The sequence below is a fragment of the Ictalurus furcatus genome, chromosome 7 (assembly GCF_023375685.1).
Source record: "Ictalurus furcatus strain D&B chromosome 7, Billie_1.0, whole genome shotgun sequence".
Lineage (NCBI taxonomy): Eukaryota > Metazoa > Chordata > Actinopteri > Siluriformes > Ictaluridae > Ictalurus > Ictalurus furcatus.
In genome coordinates this window covers 11554172-11574075 of record NC_071261.1, presented here as the reverse complement: position 1 = coordinate 11574075, position 19904 = coordinate 11554172, and the positions used below count along the sequence as shown (strand labels likewise).

Here is a 19904-nt window from a genome sequence, read left to right as displayed (position 1 = left end):
TTGTAATTCTGCTTTATTTGTAGTCATCTGTTTGTTTTATTTATATATATATATATATATATATATATATATATATATATATATATATATATATATATATATATATAAATATATATATATATAAATAAATTCATATACAAACACGGGCATATCGTAAACATCGTGGACCATGTAAATAAATACCTGTTCAGCCTGCCCCACCTTCACTTTAAGTTTTGACTTACAGTAATCCCTCCCCTGGTTTTCTTTCTCTTGCTCAGTTTCTTGCAAAGTTGATTTGACTTTTTTTTTTGTTGGTGATTATTATTATTTTATTTTTTTTCTTTTTGGAGTCAAATCAAATGAAACAAGTCCAGAATAAAATATATTTTGATAATAGTGTCATTTGTAGGTTCTTTCACTTCATCTAGGAGTAAATATATCTATAACGGAGGGGCATGGTAGAAGGAAATACAAAAGAAGTTAAATAATTTGCACAGTTTAGCTCTGCCCACATAGATTTTGAGCTAGCTAACATGTATAATATGCAAAATCAGATTTTATCTCACAAAGATGATTGATTCTCAAGGTAGTCTGCAACTGGCTGGCCATGACACTCTTGTTGATTGATTGAAAAGCATCAGCTATCACAAGACCTTTAACAGGGTTATCATTAGCTGATTGTTTAATAGAGCTTGAACGGCATGTCCATCTAGCTAACCTCTAGTATTAAATGTAACCTGGTGCAAATTGGGGTGCTACTTGTAAAAAGGTGCTTGGACCCCGGTGATCCCTTGTGGTTATATTTAAGTTAGAATTTGATTGTTTTCTCCCAAATTTGGTCACCACCCACCAGCCAGCCCTCTCCTATCATACGAGATACAATAGCCTTGTAAAGGCCTCCAGGGCTGGGTGTACGATTCCTTTATCAGTCCTGTGTTCGTAGAGTTTGCATATTTTCCCTGTGCTTCGTGGGGTTTCCTTTTGGTACTCCAGTTTCCTCCCCCAGTCCAAAGACATGTTGTAGGCTGATTGGCATTTCCAAATTGTGTATGAACGTGTGTGTGATTGTTCCCCGCGATGCGTTGGCACCCCATCCAGAGTGTCCCCTAGGATAGGGTCTAGGTTCCCCCATTACCCTCTGTAGGATAAGCGGTACAGAAAATGGATGAATGGACTATGATTATTAAGCATTCTGCCAAAAATGGTAAAAAGCTGAACTTTAGTGGCAATCGTAATTAGTGTAAGTTAGTTAGTTACTCCATCTTCTTAGATAAGGAAACACCAAGGATTCCCTCACAGGGAAAAGCAGAAGAACCGCAAAGCTACGATATTTTCCACAGAAAGTAACCAAAGTGCTAGAATACCGAAATCATGTGAGGAAAAAGTAACCGCAAACAAATCAAAAGTAGAGCATTTGGTTGCTAAATGAAGGAGTTGAGAATAAATAAGAACTCTGTAAGAGGACTATGTATCTAAAGCACAGGGACTTCATGCAAAGCAGCAGAATTTGCATGGATGTTTTAAGCACACAGCCAGAGATGTTGGCATAACAATTTTTTTTTTTTTAAATTATGCTAGACTCAAACAAAACTTTTTGATTCATATCTTTTCCTTATAAACCCAGTTATCTCACTGCCGGTTTCATCACAGTGATTTTTGGTTATAATTCAGAAGAGAGTAGTGTTGGGGAATTCAGATTTTTTTTCCTTTTATTTTTTTAAACATTGACAATTGTAAATTGACTCAGTTCCCAAAAGGCTCATTTCTTTTACCTAACTAAACCAGTTTGTGTAGTAATTATTCTTCAACAGCTGAAAATGTTTCATCAAATCTGACTCCACCTTAATTTAACAGAACAAAATCTATTCAAATAATTATAAAATCAGCAAGGCACTAGAAATATGAGCATGAATGTTATTGTGCTGCTGTTTGTGCTTCATTTCTGTTTATCCTGATAACTAAAAAGAAAAAGAAAAACATTTAAAAGGAAGATAAGGAAGGAAGGAAGCAATAAAGACAAAAGAAAGGAAAATAAAGACAGTAGAAAAAACAACACGAAAGAAATAAAAGAGAAAACAAACTCCAAAGTTTAGCTAGAAGAACCGACTTAAAGATTCGACTCATTCACGAAAGACACATCTGAATACAGTATTAGAGAGCGTGTGTGTGTGTGTGTGTGTCCATGCAAACAGTATGAAAACTGTCCAAAGAAAGAAAAAAAATCAACAGACTCATTTATGCGAATCGACTCTGTGTTCATGTAGTATAACCGACTCAAAGAGTAGACTCACTCGTGAGCAACACATCACTATCTTTTAGCGTGAATGCCCTGTGTCCATGCAAACAATATGATAAACTTGCAAAAAAAGAAAGAAAGAAAAAAGCAGACAAACAAACAAACGCATATATGTGAGTCTTCACTGATCGAACGGAGTGAAAGAGTCGACTCATTCGTGAACAACACCTGCTACACCTGTAGGCTTATGCCGCCTGAATGAATCTGATGTGATACAGTATTCACTGTTTGTGTGAGCGTGTGGCCATGCAAACATTATGAAAACTGGCCAGCTCTCTCTCTTTTTTTTTTTTTTTTTTTAACACAAACACAGTATGTGGTTGAAAAAAAGAGACAATCTGGTCTGGAAAAGAGTAGTAAAATGAAGCTTTAGCCACTTTGCTCTCTCGTCCCTCCGCCCCTGGAGGGAAGTTTTTAGGTTGCTATGCTAACATCCACTGAACCAAACTCATTAAGACAGAAAGCAGAGAGGAGCGGAGAGGGGAAAAAATATCCGCTGCTCTTCCTCTCAGACATCCTAAATGACCAATAAATGCGAGACTTTTTAAGCGTTTTTAGTGTATTTCCGACAACAGCACACCTGAAGCCATTTGGAAAGGTCTCCATTTTGCAGTCAATAAGCAGGCGAGTCGGTGAGTGCTGCTCCTATAACGTTCTCTCTCTCTCTCTCTCTGTGTGTTTCATGTTAAATATGAGTGTTCAGCTATGACAAAAATTTCTGAATAAATAACTAAAAATATCCATTTTCAATGTTGACGTTACAAAAATGCTCATGTATAACCTGAACTACTTTACCTGGGGGGAAAAAAAAACCCAAACACCTTGTGGAGTAATTATCTTAATTAATAAAAACAAAAATAACCACAAATGACGACTTAAATTTGACAGATTTGACTGTTTACTACACAAATAATACCTTTAAACGAATGTTAACTTATTAGTATTTTCATTTCTTTTTCTGACTTTTTGAAAAATGAAATAAATAAATAAATAAATTTTTCTTTTCCACAGAAACCTCATACTTAATTTGCTCAAACTGGGATCTAAAAATCCCTCAAACTTCATTTCATACCAAAGATAATGTTATTAATTCCAGCGTTAATTAATAATGAAGATAAATGTAAATAATTACGTTTTAATTGTGTGTATATCATTCCAGTAGCATGCCTGTGAATTTGTATCTAAAAAAAAAAGGTTCTTTAGAATATTAATATATGCATAAATTATGCAAAAAAAACCCCAAACATTTATATACAGTGGCATTTCTTTTTAAAATGTCACTTTTGTTAAAAAGTAAATGGTCTATGTGTTTGAGTATCACGAGTCAAGAAGGATAAAATAACTGAAATTTTAGAGAAAAGGGGGAAAAAAGAACATTCAGGTAAAAAAATAATTCAGTATGGATGCCCAAAATGATTCAATTAAAGTTTTTGTTTTTTTAAATTCTCAATTTAACTGTTGCATGATGCAGTAGATGTTTGTTTTTATTTAATTTTATTTTTTAAATTGTTATAAAAACAACTAGTTTTAAACACGCTAAAGCATTCATTGTTGTCTGCCATAAATTATTATAATTTTTTTTTAAATAAAATTTTGGATTTTGTGTGGAACGTTTATAAAGTTCCGAAAGTCACTGAACTGAGAATAGTGTATAGAATAACAGAAAGCAGGATAATGATTATCGGTGATGTACATCGTCTTGAAGAACTTGAGAAGCTATAAAGAAATTACATATGCTGCTGACAGACATAAAGCCCAAAAGAGCGTTTTTAAATTTATTTTTTTGTGATTATTGCAGGCAAAAATGCTTTATTTGGCTGCGGCTTTTTAAAAAACTATTTGAATTGGCAAAATCGCAATCGCACGAAATAGTTCTGCACGGTCTTTTGCAGTGATGTTTGCCGGTAAACGAGAGCTTTTAACTGTACTTATGTTCGACGCACGTGAATTGACACATCTCAGCCCAAATCTGCGGTAATTTAGAAAATTTGCAAGTTCCTCCGAATGTTGTGAATGAGTTTGCTAGATTTTGCATTTGTTTCTGCGATCGCAAAATCGCCTTACTCCTGAAAAGTATGAGGAGATAAATCATGAAATAGCGGCCGTTCCTGTTTCAGCTACCAATATGTTCACGTCGGCAAAGTTCCAGTTAAACAAAACAAACCAGAGGTTACATTGAGTAAACAGACCGTAGGGTGCGAGGTACTTGCTTCATGAATGTTCCATTAAAAAGGCGGGGCCTAAAGGATCCAGGCATCTCACTTGGGAGGTGGGCAGGTTAACATTAATGTGCTCTTTCTAATACGTTATCCTTTCTATAGCAACAGCTCGACTCGTATGACGAACGCTCCACGTAAATGCAGGGTAGACATCCTTTTGATGGAAGGTTTCTGTTGTCACCGCTGTGTAAAACTGGTTTCCGCTTTTCAGGTTTCTTGGTAACATGACAAGCCGTGTTTTTTTTTTTGTTTTGTTTTGTTTTTTCTTCACCAGAGAGATTTACACAAGGAAAAAAGGAGGATTGCGATGGAACGAGTGTTTATCGTTACTAAGTGATAACAGGAACTTTTACGTGTCCACAACTGTAAATGTTACCATAAGTGGATAAAAAAAAGTATGTCATTTATTAATAAATAAATTTTTAGAAATTTATATGTTAGTCCTGGCAAATTGCAAAGTGGATAAAACATTTGTCAACTTTTCAATAAGTGCTTCTCCACTTCATCTTGATTAATTTCGTATAACGGCACAACCCTAAGTGTTTTATTCCTTACCTAATGGGGACGTCCTGCTCACGAATTTCCTCACTAAGTATTTTGGATATTTGTCTTTATCGCGTCACATGTGATTATGATTGATGCGACTCAGACTAGTGAATTAAATAGGCAGAAAAGGACATTTCATGCTTTTGTATAATTGTACTATTGCGGATGAGCCAGCTAAATGGAAAATCCCGGGCCATCTAATGTTTCTTTCTTGTGTGGCCTGGCAACCTGGACAATTACACTAACATGGATTTGTCCAGTGTTTTATAACCATGTGCGACTGTTACCCTAGAGATGAATTAGTTTCATATCATCTCGGCAGTGCTCTTGCATAACATGAAGGGGAATTTGAAGTTCAGAGGTCAAAGCTATACCGAAGAAGCACTGAGATATAAGCACAGTTTTTTGATTGACCTTAAATTGACCACAATTTTTAAATTTTTTAACATTGACCTTAAAGTATGTAGCTGTGCAGTTTAAACCGTGATGATTATGAATTGACTTGGTTTGATCAAAAGTTAATCCAGATATCACTCGGTAAGCTCAGTATATTTGGAGCATTTATGTCCATAAATTAGACATTTTTATCCTGAGAACCTCTGTGTGAAGCTAGCAGGCTCGCTAACTACCTATCCTGTTTTTGCAGCTAAACATATCTTTTTAGAATTATGTCCAAAACATTCTACCTTGGTTTCATCAGATCATAACACATTTTCCCACATGGTTTGAGCCAAAAGTATGTGGAAACCTGACGTTGACGTATGTGGGCCTTCCCCAAAGGCACATATCTAGAATGACTTTGTATGCTATAGCATTGCCGTTTCCCTTCACTGGAACCAAGAGGCCCAAACCAGTTCCAGCATGACAATGCCCTTGTGCATAAAGCGAGCTCCATGAAGGCATGGTTTGCCAAAGTTGATGTAAAAGAACTCAAGTGTCCTGCATTTGGACTTGACTTCAACCCCACTGAACACTGTTGGGATTAATTGGAATGCTGATTGGATCCCTCGCCCAACGTCAGAGCCTGACCTAACTCTTGTGGATGAATGGACAAACCCCCACAGCCACTAGTCGAAAGCCTTCTCAGAAGAGTGGAGGTTATAACTGTAAAGGGGGACTAAATCTGGAATGGTATGTTCAACAAGCACATATGGGTGTGATGGTCAGGTGTCCACAAACATTTGGCAATATAGTGAATGCACACGCACTAAAATCAATTTCCAAACCCTTACCCCCTCAACCCATTTATTTCCACACATTTGCTAAATAGTTGTTGTGACCTACTTTAACCTGCTTGATGTTTTTGTGCTACAGACAGTTGTCTCATATTTCAAACTATATACGTTACAGGATCGTTTTAAATTTGTTCTTTTTTCTCCTTGATTTTCGATCTACCTTTTCTAATTTTTTTTTCTTTTTCTTTTCTTTTTCTTTTCTTTCTTTGCTAGTATCGGCCTGATACCAATTTTGGTCACGATCCTGCTAAAATGAGTAGAAAACAATGACTTTGGTATTGAAGCTAAGTGTAGAGGAATACATGAAAGTAAGGATCCCAAGGATTCTGAGTGCAAGCAGGAAGAAATAAAACAGGAAAAGTCTAATTTGTCTATTACGTTTTTTAATCACAACATCGCAGCGTGGCTAGACACGCTTGGAGGAGAGCACTGATTCTCTCCACATCAGAATACATTCGATCGAAGACGTACAGACGTACTCTAATCAACAGAAAGAGAGCAACGCCACCCTTTCCTCTCGGAGATCACGGCCCTGACCGACCACGGCACTCAGGATTTGAACGTGTGGCGCCTCCATGATACGGAAATACACTGTATCTGTAGTGTAATTCTTGAGAATTCATGGGTTGAGTACTTTACTTTTAATGATTGTGAGCATTTTGATGTTGGCGAGTTCCCTCGTTCTGCACAATGTATGTCAGCCAGAACGTAACCGAGGTTTTAGAAGCTGTGCTTCTAGAGGAACTTTGCTAAAATCATTAATTTTGTTCTTTTTGTCCAAAAAGAGTTTTGCAACAATTTACTGTTTGGTGGTTGTTGTGTTTTTTAAAAAAAATCAGAAATAAAAATAATGAAATTTAGGGTGAGACATCCTCGTACCCACCCCCACCCCCCCATGTGCCTGGTGGAAGCTGTTCTTTGTGCTCTAGCATTTCTCTGCTTTCTGTCACGCTCAGCAGTTTTTCACCGCTTCTGAGGCCTTAAAGCCCTCCATTATTGCCGACGTGTGGCATGTTTGCTGTGTTGGCTTTTACATTGATGCAGGGATTTTTGGGAAGAGGAAAAAAAAAAAGTACCCTCAGTGGTATATGCTAGAGCTGGTGATCAAAAAATGTTACTCAAAATGTGATTTATTCCCAGCTATATGATGCTAGAAATAAATATTTAGTGAAAGAACATTTACAACAAAATTGCAGTGAGCAATAACAACAATAGGAAGGTGTAGTTGGAAACTTTTGGGGCAACTCTTTTTTTTTTTCTTTTCTTTTTTTTTTCTAGAATTAATTTTAACGCATGTCCTTCTTCTTAATTGGTCACAAATTAATGCAAACTACAAAAAATTGCCCAGACACCATTTTGGTAAAGTCCTGTAATTAGTTCAAGCCTCTTTTGTGAGAGTTTTGGTATTAGGCTTTTTTAGTACGGATCCATATAGTTTTTTGAACAGTTGAACAACGACAAAAGAAATTCACAGCACATCATCTTTAAAAATGGCTTGAAACTGGTAAATGAGACATCTCGTGCATTTGTTGTGGGACAGTATGTGGTTGGTCGTTTGCAGTGTCTCTCAATTAACCACTTTTAGTGATGGTGTGTACCAGACTCTAGATCAGTGGTCACCAACCCTCTTCCTTGAGATCTACCTTCCTGCAGGCTTCATCTGCAACCAAAATCGAACACACCTGTTTTAGGTGATCAAGAACTTCTTAAGGCAATGATTAGATGGTCAGGTGGGCACGCTTATGGTTGGAGCTTCAGGAAGGTAGATCTCCAGGAACCGGGTTGGTGACCACGACTCTAGAGAAAGCTAGATATTTGGGTACAAGACTAGCATTAATGGTAAGAGTTTGTACTGTTGGATATTTGTGATCTAAATCTAATTTGGACTGCACAGTATGCAACTATGTTGAGAATTCTTTCAAAATGATTTTGTTTGATAAAACATTTCTATTTCTGTTTCAGACATGACACCAGTGCTGGCAGAAGACTCTTGAAATGGTTTCGGCCTCAGGATGGACTGTAAAAGAACGTTATGACAAACAATGTTTCGGCATAAAACGTAGCCAAGGCTTGTTTCACCCCGAGTCTCGGACCCTCACCTGGATGTGTATAAGGGACCATAATGTTTGTATGTTTCCGACGGATCAGAAAATGCCAACTCCGACAGTTAATGATGATGTGCTTTGTGTTGTCAGTGATCAAGGTTTACTGGGATTGTCTTGACAATAACATAGGCGGTCATGTCAAGTCCTACTCTTTCCGCCTGCTCAACAGCTTGGACTTTATAAGTGCCAACCTAACAATTAGTCATGAAGAAGCACAGAAATTCAGCAACCACCGTTACTTAATAAACCATGAGCAGAAATGTGTCAACCAAGACGTGCTACTCTTGCTGCTTGTAAAAAGCTCACCAGAGAACTTCGAAAGGAGGCAGGCCATTCGGTCGACATGGGGCAACGAGGTCTACATCGAGAAGAACCTTGGCTTGACTGTGAGAGTGCTGTTTGCTCTTGGCATCCACCCTCAACCAATGGATAGGAAGAAGCTTCAGCAAAGGTTGCTTTGGGAAGACCAAATATACCAGGATCTAATTCAGCAGGACTTTCTTGATACCTTTCACAACCTAACTGTCAAGCTTCTCCTCCAGCTCAGCTGGACACATGCCTATTGCAACCACGCCCGCTTTCTCATGTCTGCAGATGACGACATCTTTGTCCACATGCCCAACCTGATCCGCTACCTGCAGGAGGTCGACCGGACCGGCGTCAAGGACTTTTGGATCGGCAAGGTGCATCGAGGTGCTCCACCCATTCGTAAGAAAGACAGCAAGTACTACGTGTCTCATGAGATGTACCCCTGGATTCTCTACCCCGATTACACCCCTGGAGCTGGTTATGTTGTCTCCAGAGACGTGGCCTCTAGAGTCTACCAAGCTTCTCTCACCTTAAACGCCTCTCTTTACATCGATGATGTCTTTATGGGGATTTGCGCGAATGCGATAGGGATCTCGCCCCAAGAACACGTCTTCTTCTCTGGAGAGGGTAGGGCCCCTAATCACGTCTGCATCTACAACCAAATGATGACATCACATGGACATGTCAAGGACTTCCACGAACTCTGGAAACTTGCAACAGATCCTGAGGTACAGCGGGTTTCCTCAGGACTTTTTGGAAAGCTCTACTGCACTATAACTAAAATCAGACTCCTTTGTGTATTACACACTTTAAACACCTACCCATGTAAAGCAGCCTTTTCATAGGGCCTGGATTGGTATGAAATCCCTTTTTCCTCCCCCGCCTCTTCCTTTCCTTTTAGACCAACGCCTTTGTTCTAGGAGGAGATAATGTATATTTGTCAGTTTGATGTTCTGGGCTTGGGAGTATCTTGAAATGATTAGTAAACTACTTTGAAAAAAGAAAAAAAAACAACTCCATGCCTTACTCATAATTACGTTTATTTATTTCCTTGCAGTGTTTGTCTTGTCTCCTAAACAGCGTAGTTGCATCTTTTTTTTTTCTTTTTTTCTTTCTCCCAAACCCCTTAAGAGAAATCAACAATAATGTATAATCTTTGAGTTTCTTGGGAACAGGACATGTGGTTCTTCCATAAACTGTTGCTGCAAAATTGGATGCACACAACTGTATAGAATGTCTTTGTAGGCTGTAGGATTTCCATTTCCCTTCACTGGAACTGAGGGGCCCAAGTCTGTTCCAGGTCCTTGAAGACATGGTTTGCCAAGGTTGGAGTAGAAGAACTTGAGTGTCCTGCACAGAGCCTAGAATGAGATGTTCAAAAAGGGTGCAATGGTCAGGTGTTAAGGGGGAAAAAAAACTTGTGCCCATATACTGTACCTGCATTTTGAGCCATCGTGTATGAAATTTGCCAGAAATTTATATCAAGCTTCAATACGGCATCTGTTGAAGTTGAAGCAGTATTCTATTCGAAGCGATTATGATGGGGTATGGTTTGTATGTGACTGCTCCAAACCCATGCTCGGAGGTGATTCATTCCACATATTGGTGCAGAGAAGCACCATGGACCTCGGGTCTGACCGACACCACCATGTTGCCAAATCACATCTTGCTGATATTAGATTCCCACTATGAGCCTTCTTCAGTTCATCGTTTGTGTGCAGCTGTACGTGAAAGCCTTGTATGCAAAAAAAAAAAAAAAAGCGAGCCACCTTCACATCTGAGTTATTTGTGTAAGATTTTGTATGAAACATTTCTGGGAAGTGGTGATTTGAAAATTGGTCAGTGTTCAAAATTTTCCGGAAATGGGCATACACCTTCACCAACTGCCCCATTTCCTACTTATGCACTATTGTTCCACATTTGTCTTGAAGTCTCCAAAATGTATTTATCTCTTTATTTCTATCTGAAATTACTCAGCATGTCCATTGGGGGTGCTGGGCAATCATGCTGCCCTCTATCATATCCAGATCAATAGGTTCCTCTGTAGATGCTTTTTACATATTCATCTGGAAAAGCCAATGTGAATTTACAAAGCTACCACTGTGCAGAACGTTTATATAAAGCCATTCTTGCATGGTTTAATTTAACCCAGGGGTTCCCAGAACTTTCAGGCAAACGACCCCAAATGGATTTTGTGAAAGTGATCCCAAACCTTGACCACCTTTCATTGTTTTTTTTTGTTGTTGATTGTTTTAATCAAGACTTGCAATTTAGGACTTGTATACACATATTCAATAAACGTTTTGATATTTCCTTGTTTTCGTTTTTTCTTGATTTAACATTCCATTGTTCCACCGAGTCCTAGTCACTCGATGTTCCCAAGAAACTAGCCTAACTCCGATGCTAGCGTGTCGGGATAGTGTAAAAAATGGGGTTTTTTTTTGTTTGTTTGTTTTTTTTTAAATACGTCTTTATTGTTAGTGATATTCGTAATATTCATTTGTATAATAAATTAAATAATACAGAAACGATTGTGAGCTTCTCTCAAGGCTCCATTTGTAAACCAAGTGACACCACATGACATTAATCCTTTAGCTTGGGAATTTCTGCTTTACACTATAACAGCAACAGAAGTTCAGTGGTTCTTTGGAAGGGTAACGCTTCAAACTTTCTTGAGAACCTGTTTTTAAAAAAAAAAAATTTAAAAAAAAGGAAATTACTTAATTGCAGATACTCCACTAGCTATCCTCTTGTCTTTTAAATATAATTTTTCTTTCTTAGAGCTGTAATGAAGACAGAGCAGATGCTGAAGTTTCTGCCTACTTCAATGCATCCCTTGTTCACAAACTGGAAAATATATTAACGTAATGCGTTAATCTAGATCTAGAATCTAATTACATTCATTTTCTCCCTTTTAACTTTTTTTAACCAGACTTGAAAATTTCAGAACCTGTGTTCGAAACGAGAGAAATGTCCAAATGACGCCGTGTAAAGGGTTTTCCCAGGTCACCACACTCGTACTGTTGTATTGCAACAAATTCTTTGGGAAAGAATCGCTTTCCAATATGGTATTGATAGTGAAAGGCTGTGACGCCGTTTGAGAGCTGATCTCCCACACGACTGTGTGTTCAGTTAACAATCACTCCAGGATTCATCCGTGATAAAGGTTGTGTTTGATCAGCGATTTGGATGTGTGTACTCTCTGAGAACTGGGCGTCTCTCATGTGACTGACTGTATCTAAGTAAACATCTAGTTGTTAGAAGGCCATCGAAGAACCTGGCTTTCAGAAGAGTGAATGCACACTGTAATCCGTCAGTCCTTCTTGCTAGGCAGATTATTTTTAGCCAACAGATCAAATTGCCTGAATGCCCCAGGATGCTACAGATCATGTTGCATGTGTAGGACTCTGAATAATACAGAGTCATGATCTGTTTCTATGCTTATGTCTTTTAAATGACATTCTTAAGAAGCATTCAATATTGAGCCTCTTTTGTTTGACTGCTAGTACACCGTTCAGCCATAACATTAAAACCACCTGCCTAATATCGTGTAGGTCCCCCTTGTGCCACCAAATCAGCTCTGACCCGTCAAGGCATGGACTCCACAAGACCTCTGAAGATGTGCTGTGTGTTCTTTAAGTCCTGTAAGTTGTGCAGGGGTCCACTCACTGGTCCAACGACGGTATCCAATGACGTGGTAGAAGGATTTCCACGTGTTCCTGTCTCTTCGAAGCAATGTGTACAATTGTGAAAACCTCAATGTTGTATTTGTTTCTTAGTTATTTGTATTTTGATACTATTGATCTTTTACATTTGATTAATTCCTAGTTTATTCTATAGTTTAAATTGTGCTTGTTCATTCGGAGTCCATGTCGCTCAGAGTCTCGCGCTGGCCGTGTGCGTGGATCTCATGGTCACAAACTCGCCAGTCTTGGTCATTAGCCAGAGGTAATTGACTAATACTATTTAGACGACCCCCCCATGCTTACCCTTTCCTATAAAGTACGTTATTAGTCCCCTTAGATTGTAACACTTAGTTATAGTAACGTTATCTCTAGTCAGAGGTCATGACCACTAACATCTACAGAGACAGACCAATAATATCTAAGTGAAATTAGCTTTATATAATCATGCCATAGTTTCCTATGTACACGTTAACTAGAGTAAGATTACAATAGCCAGAGGTTTAGACTTCCCCCTATTTAGACTTGGTTGATCAACTTTATGTTGTCCTAAACGGGTATTTCATATCGAGCCTGTACACACTAAGTACACTTAACTTAATGCCAGTTTGTTAGCCTGGACTCTAAAATCTCTGTTGGTATGCCCCAATGCTCCACCTAAACCTGGATTTTAGACTGTACTAACCTGGTCGCAGATTTGCTGTAACAAGGACTTAACGTAATATACTAGAGACAATAATTTCAGAATAAATCAGAATATAATCAAGTCTAATAATTTATTTAACCAGGTATGAACACATCCAAATCCAATACTACTATTAATAATAAGAAAGAATTACATTCAACATTACATTACAATCAAATCCAAAACATAATAATACAACATAAGAGAGACAACACTTACATACCTGGTAGAGAAAAACTACACACTGTAATCATGTGGGAGATCTTTCTACAGATTCCTCAAATCTTTGGCCAGGTCTCCCCTAAATACCCAGATGCTCTGTGGGTCCACCAAAAGGTGCTGTGTGTGATGACCATTTGACGTCTGTGAAAGGATGTACCTTATTTACATACAGGAGATCATTTGAGTAAGGGTCCCTGGGAGGGTATGCCTTTAACGGAATGTAATTTTTTTTTTTGAACTGCTGTTGAGGGAAAGAGACCATATTTTCCAGCTGCACTGTGACCTTTTGTATAATATAGCAAACATGTATAGTTGACATCTTATGGGTGGCTGTGGCTCAGGTGGTAGAGCGGGTTGTCCACTAATCGTAGGGTTGGCGGTTCGATTCCCGGCCCACGTGACTCCACATGCCGAAGTGGCCTTTGGGAAAGTCACTGAACCCCACGTTGCTCCCGATGGCAAGTTAGCACCTTGCATGGCAGCTCTGCTACCATTGGTGTGTGAGTGTGTGTGTGAATGGGTGAATGAGACACAGTGTAAAGCGCTTTGGATAAAAGCGCTATATAAGTGCGCCATTTACCATTAACCATTTATTCGCATTAAAACGTTATGTAATGTATATAGACTCGGGTGTGTTTAAGGTGATCTTGACACAGAGAGAGAGGAAACAATGTAGTGAGGATCTCCTAGTCTCTACTCAGCATGATGTGCTAATTCAGATGGAGATGCTAATTCTGTGAGAGAGAGGTTGAGTGTTAATTCCCACGAGTCCTTTTTCCTCAGAGAGCAGTTATCTCCAGGTTCAGACATGTCATCACCAGCCTTACAGTTGCGAGGTGGGGCCTCCGTGGATTGGACTTGTTTGTCCGGCACGTCCCACAGACGCTCGATTGGATTGAGATCTGGGAAATTTAAAGGCCGAGTCGACACCTTGAACTCTTTGTCATGTTCCTCAAAATGTTCCTGAACAATCTTTGCAGTGTAGTAGGCCACATTATCCTGCTGAAAGAGGTCACTGCTATTAGGGACTGTTTGCTGTTATTACTGTGCTACAGTAGCTGTTCTGTGGGAATCGGACTAGACGGGCTAGCCTTCGCTCCCCTCACATTCATCAGTGAGCCTGTTCACCTCTCGTCCTTCCCTGGACCACTTTTGGTAGGTATTAACCATTGAACACTGGGAACACCCCCCACAGGACCTGCCGTTTTGGAGAAGCCCTGACCCAGTCGTCGAGCCATCACACTTTGGCCCTTGTTAAAGTTGTTCAGATCCTTACGCTTGCCCATTTTTCTTGCTTCCAACATGTCGACTTCAAGAACTGACTGTTCGCTTGCTGCATAATAAATATATCCAACCCCTCGAGAGGTGCCACTGCAACGAGATCATCAATGTTATTCACTTCACCTGTTAGTGGTTTTAATGTTATGGCTGATCAATGTATAGTAGTATACACGCACATGTCCACTTATTAAGTACACCATATGTAGGATCCTCATTTGCTCTCAGAGCAGCCTCAAATTGAAGCCCACCTGCCTGCTGTGTGGTCTGAGATGTCTTTCTGCTCACCAAAGTTGTAAACATTGGTTATTTGAGTCATAGAAGCCTTCCTGTCACAAAAAAATTCATTTGCTGATTCTCCTCTTGACTGCTCTCGTCAACAATCTGTAATAATCTGCCTGCAGACTCGCCGCTCACTAGACGTGTTTTGTGTTTCACACCATTCTGTGTAAACTCCAGAGACTGCCGTTTCTGAAATACTCAAACCAGCTCCTCTGTTTGATTGATTGATTATGGATGGAAATAATTCAGAATCTGAATCTAACCAGGGTTCGTACAGATGCTTCATAAAATTCCATGACTTTCAAGGACTTTTCAAGCACAATTTTTTTGTTTTCACTGACTATACAAGAGCTGACATTCAAACATATTCTTTATTTCTTCTATTAAAATTCCAAAAAATTAAATACATAACAATAAGAATAATAAAACACAACCAATTTTTAGATGGCACCTTTTCCAGCCCTGCTGGACTAAATTTGCATTTCCCATGCATTGCCTCGTCTTTGCTGTATTCCAACGACTTTCGATGGAAAGTCGAAAAGTTGCTAGATGATGTCATTGCGTGGGTATTTGCATTCTGCCCAGTGTCAACACTTTACATCTGTTTGCTACTTTCCCACTCTTTGTACTTGCATACTTTATTTGAATACAGCCAAATTCGCTATAAAGCTGTTCCCGTTGACATATTTTTCTTTTTCTGAGTCTGAAACGTGGCGCGTTAAGAGACTTCACATTAACCAGCAGTCACTTCCAAACTGATTTACAGTATCACAAAAGTGAGCACACCCCTCACATTTTTGTAAATATTTGATTATATCTTTTCATGTGACAACACTGAAGAAATGACACTTTGCTACAATGTAAAGTAGTGAGTGTACAGCTTGTGTAACAGTGTAAATTTGCTGTCCCCTCAAAATAACTCAACACACAGCCATTAATGTCTAAACCGCTGGCAACAAAAGTGAGTACACCCCTAAGTGAAAATATCCAAATTGGACCCAATTAGCCATTTTCCCTCCCTGGTGTCATGTGACTTGTTAGTGTTACAAGGTCTCAGGTGTGAATGGGGAGCAGGTGTGTTAAATTTGGTGTCATCGCTCTCACACTCCCTCATACTGGTCACTGGAAGTTCAACATGGCACCTCATGGCAAAGAACTCTCTGAGGATCTGAAAAAAAGAATTATTGCTCTACGTAAAGATGGCCTAGGCTATAAGAAGATTGCCAAGACCCTGACACTGAGCTGCAGCACGGTGGCCAAGACCATACATATTTGATTATTTTGTAAATAATCAAATATTTACAAAAATGTGAGGGGTGTACTCACTTTTGTGAGATACTGTATATCCATGACATTGTCTGACAAAGTCACCACACACACAAAAGGTAAAGGCAACGGCTGTGCTGTGATGTCGGCAGTGTTGGGGAAGCTACTCGTAGTTTGAAGTAGTTAACTACAGTCAAGCTACCCTTTAAAAAAAAAGTAGTTAGCTACACTACAAGTTACTATGAAAAAGTAGCTACCTACATTGAAGCTAGTTAAATGGGCAACTTTTTTTAGTATGTCATGATTGTCAATCAGCTTACGAATAACCCTGTATAATTCCGCATAAAGAAATTAAACACAATTAAAAAAGATTAATTATGAATTGATAATGTGCACATTAGGCTACTTGATCAATTTAACATGACCGTCGCATTCATTTCTATATGCGTGCTTAAATTTGTGCTTGGACGTATTATAATCGAAGTATTGGGTGAAGTATTATAATCTTTGGTTTGCATAGATTACATGTAAAAGGTGTGAGGTGTATTATTTGATTCTTTAAGGCACATGAACTTTTACAAAAAAAAGGCCACGGGTAATTGGTTTCCTCGTTACCATGGATAATAATCCTAAGTCCTTTATTGTAAATGACTTGTTCACCGTTCGTGCTCTGGATTTTCTATTTGTGACAGAGACCTGGCTCATCCCTGGCGAGGAACTTCCTCTTCTAGACTTTGGTTTTTTAATTCCCCAAGAACTGTAGGTCGTGGACATGGAATTGCAACCATTTTTAAGAACTGTTTCCATTGTAAACTTTTGCCTGTTGATGTTTTTTTAAGCTTCGAGGTTCAGCTTTTCAAGGTTAACCGTTCTTCCTAACTCCTTGCAATGTGCGCTGGTTTACAGACCGCCTAAATTTAATCAAGGATTTCATTCAAGAATTTTCTGGCCTCTCTGGTGCCACACTCTGTTGGACTCCTGATTCTAGGCCATTTTAATATGCATGTCTGTAGCCAGTTGAAACCTCTGGTAAAAGAGTTTTTATGTCTTATGGACTCTTTTATAACAATATTAATAATTTTTCATCATGATTTTTTTTTTTTTTTTACCAATGATCAATTAATGAATCAGGGATATAATAATAATAGTAATAATGACAATAATAATAATAAATAAGATAGGAACTTTTGCTGTTGCTGCTCCCTTAAACAAGACGTTGAGGAATATAATCAGACTGTTGTATTCAGAACATAAAATAAAGCCCTCGGCATGCACTGATAAACTTCGCGGGGTGTCGGATGTTGGGTGAAAGGATTGTATTCATGTTCTACTGAAAATAAGCACTTTAAATTTTTTAACAATTTGGTATTTATTGACTTTTTATTATTCAAGCACTAGATTAAAAGATGTCTATTCTTCAAGGTTTTCCAGTACTTCAAATAATAATAATAATTTTTTTTTAAAAAAGCCTCATTCAAGCACCTTGTACAAACCGTCTAGCCCTGAGACACGACAAAATTAAGTCGTTTTCAGACTTTGACTCAGACCTTATTTTAGGTCTCATTTTAAAAAATTGACAACAACCCTGACCATTCTAGATTGGTGTACAGATCTCCATAATTGTATACTTTTTTTTTTTTTTAAGAAATAAAACTTCAGACAGTGCGAAGCACGTTAGGTAAAAATAACTCGGTCCACAAGTTGACCTAGTGGGTGGTGATATGTACAAATTTAGGGTAATAAGTGTACATTAGAAACTAGCTGAGCTAGATTTCATTTTTGTCTGTTTATTTAAGAAAACCTGCAAATGGAATGATGAATGGCTTAAAAAAAAAAAGTAGTGTGTTATTCATTAATAAATCAAACTTAACATATAAGAGGAATAAAATCACTTTGAGACATGCTGGTAACGTTAATGTTCCATTCGCAGACTGGAAAAGCTTTTTTATTTTTTATTCCCTTACTCTCCTGTTTCTATATGTCCCACTCACATTTGCTTACACTTTTCAAACAGATGACGCAAAGAAAAAAAAACAAGAAAAAAAACCAAGAACACATTCACGTCGAGTTTTGCATAGCCTGGCTAAGGTGTAGGGAGGCTTCACAATGCATGAGACCATGAATTAAAGCCCTTAGAAAGGTTTCCTTGCTCTTAAAACACCGGATTCAGCTTCATAACGTTTAACAGTAACGACCTGATCAGTTGAAGCGAGCAACGCATCAAACTGCATTTAGACATTTAGCCCTTATAACGTTTTTAACACCCCCCCCCCTACCCCCACAGTGAATCTATGAAAACATGCATTTATACATTTACAAAGTGTGACAGTTTAGGTTTTTTTTGTTGTTTTTTTTAGCAGAGTTAGCAAATACACAAAATATACACTACCGCTCAAAAGTTTAGACACTCATTCATTGTTTCCCCCACACGTATCAGAATAATAATAAAGTCATCAAAACTCTGGAATAAAACAAATGGAACTATAGGAATTATGTAAATCAAAATAATTTATGTTAGCATCTTCAAAGTAGACACCCTTTGAATTTTCTCAACTGATTTCTTGAGGAATTTCCGAGATGCTTTTTAAACAGTATTAAAGGAGGACGCTGGACTCTTGTCGGCTGCTTTTCAGAATATTTCCCTCAGAGTCGCCTATTTAGACACAATTTTTTTGTAAATAAAATGTTAGTTTTTTAATGAAAGAAATTAATATGTTGGCATGATTTATATTTTGTATACAACACCCATTTCAAACATCTAGTCATACACAGAGAAACATTTCAGTCGAGTATCCCCGAACTTTCGACCTGTAGTGTATGTATCACGTAACTAACATCCATTCTAATGCTTTTCTTGTATGCATTTTTAAACAATCTGTAATTTATTTTCAAGCTATATTTTGGGTACTTTCAACATGTCAATCAATATCAGGAAAAACATGGCTTGTGGAATATTCCAAATATTTCAGAGGGGTGAAGAATGTGTGGGACACTAAACTGTACATTTTTTGGTACCTATAATGGATGACTGATGGAAATAAACACCTAAGAAAAATCATTAATGAAGTATTTTGAAGAGTATATTTTAAAGCATAGATTATAATAGGCTCAGATGGACAAAAATGAAATTTAGGTTATTTTGTTGTGAAGGATACGTTAGTCTTTAAACTTTTCACCATTACTTTACGTACTGTATATTTGTAAACATAATACCAGCAGGACAAACAACACTCCCATCACAGAATCGCCCTAAGTGTCCTCTAACATAATTACAACAACAACAAAAAAAAAACTTTTGTAATCTAGTTTATGATTTAGAAAGAGTAAATTTCTAAGAGTTTGAAAGGTCAAGTTGGACTGCAAGTACATCCACATGTTCCTCCAGATCTTCCTTCATGTTGCTACGCAAATCCTGTTTGACCTTCAGGTCTCCAGACCCATGCCTTCTTTTTGCATTTCAAATTAGGTGCACCAGCAGATGTTTGTTTTTTAAATAAAGGAATATTTTCTACCCCCTATCGGAGTCTTGTTTTTCCTGATATGAACCCAGCGTAAACAACCAGTGCCCTCTTAAAGGGCCATTACAATACAGTTTAGCCCTTGAAAAATGGAGGAAGTGGGTTACACCTTTATCAGGGTGGGAGATCCATCAATCACAATATAGCATCATGCTATTAATGTTTTACTAAGTAAAAGTTAACCGTGTTGCATTTAATATAGAAAATGTCCACAAATTAAATTACTCAAAGCTCATTATTTATATAAAAAAATGTAACCAGCATTTGTAATTACTGTG

General features: G+C 38.0%; 1 protein-coding gene across 1 annotated transcript; it reads left to right on the top strand.

Moving 5' to 3' along the window:
• Positions 1-8167: 8167 nt before the first annotated feature.
• Positions 8168-10428, top strand: b3gnt5b (UDP-GlcNAc:betaGal beta-1,3-N-acetylglucosaminyltransferase 5b). Its single transcript, XM_053628398.1, has one exon. The coding sequence runs from the start codon at positions 8401-8403 to the stop codon at positions 9535-9537; it is 1137 nt and encodes a 378-aa protein (XP_053484373.1). The 5' UTR covers positions 8168-8400; the 3' UTR covers positions 9538-10428.
• Positions 10429-19904: the final 9476 nt, after the last annotated feature.

Bases quoted from the DNA above. Each gene is read 5' to 3' on its own strand.
- b3gnt5b (XM_053628398.1), top strand. From the start codon at position 8,401: ATGTTTGTATGTTTCCGACGGATCAGAAAATGCCAACTCCGACAGTTA.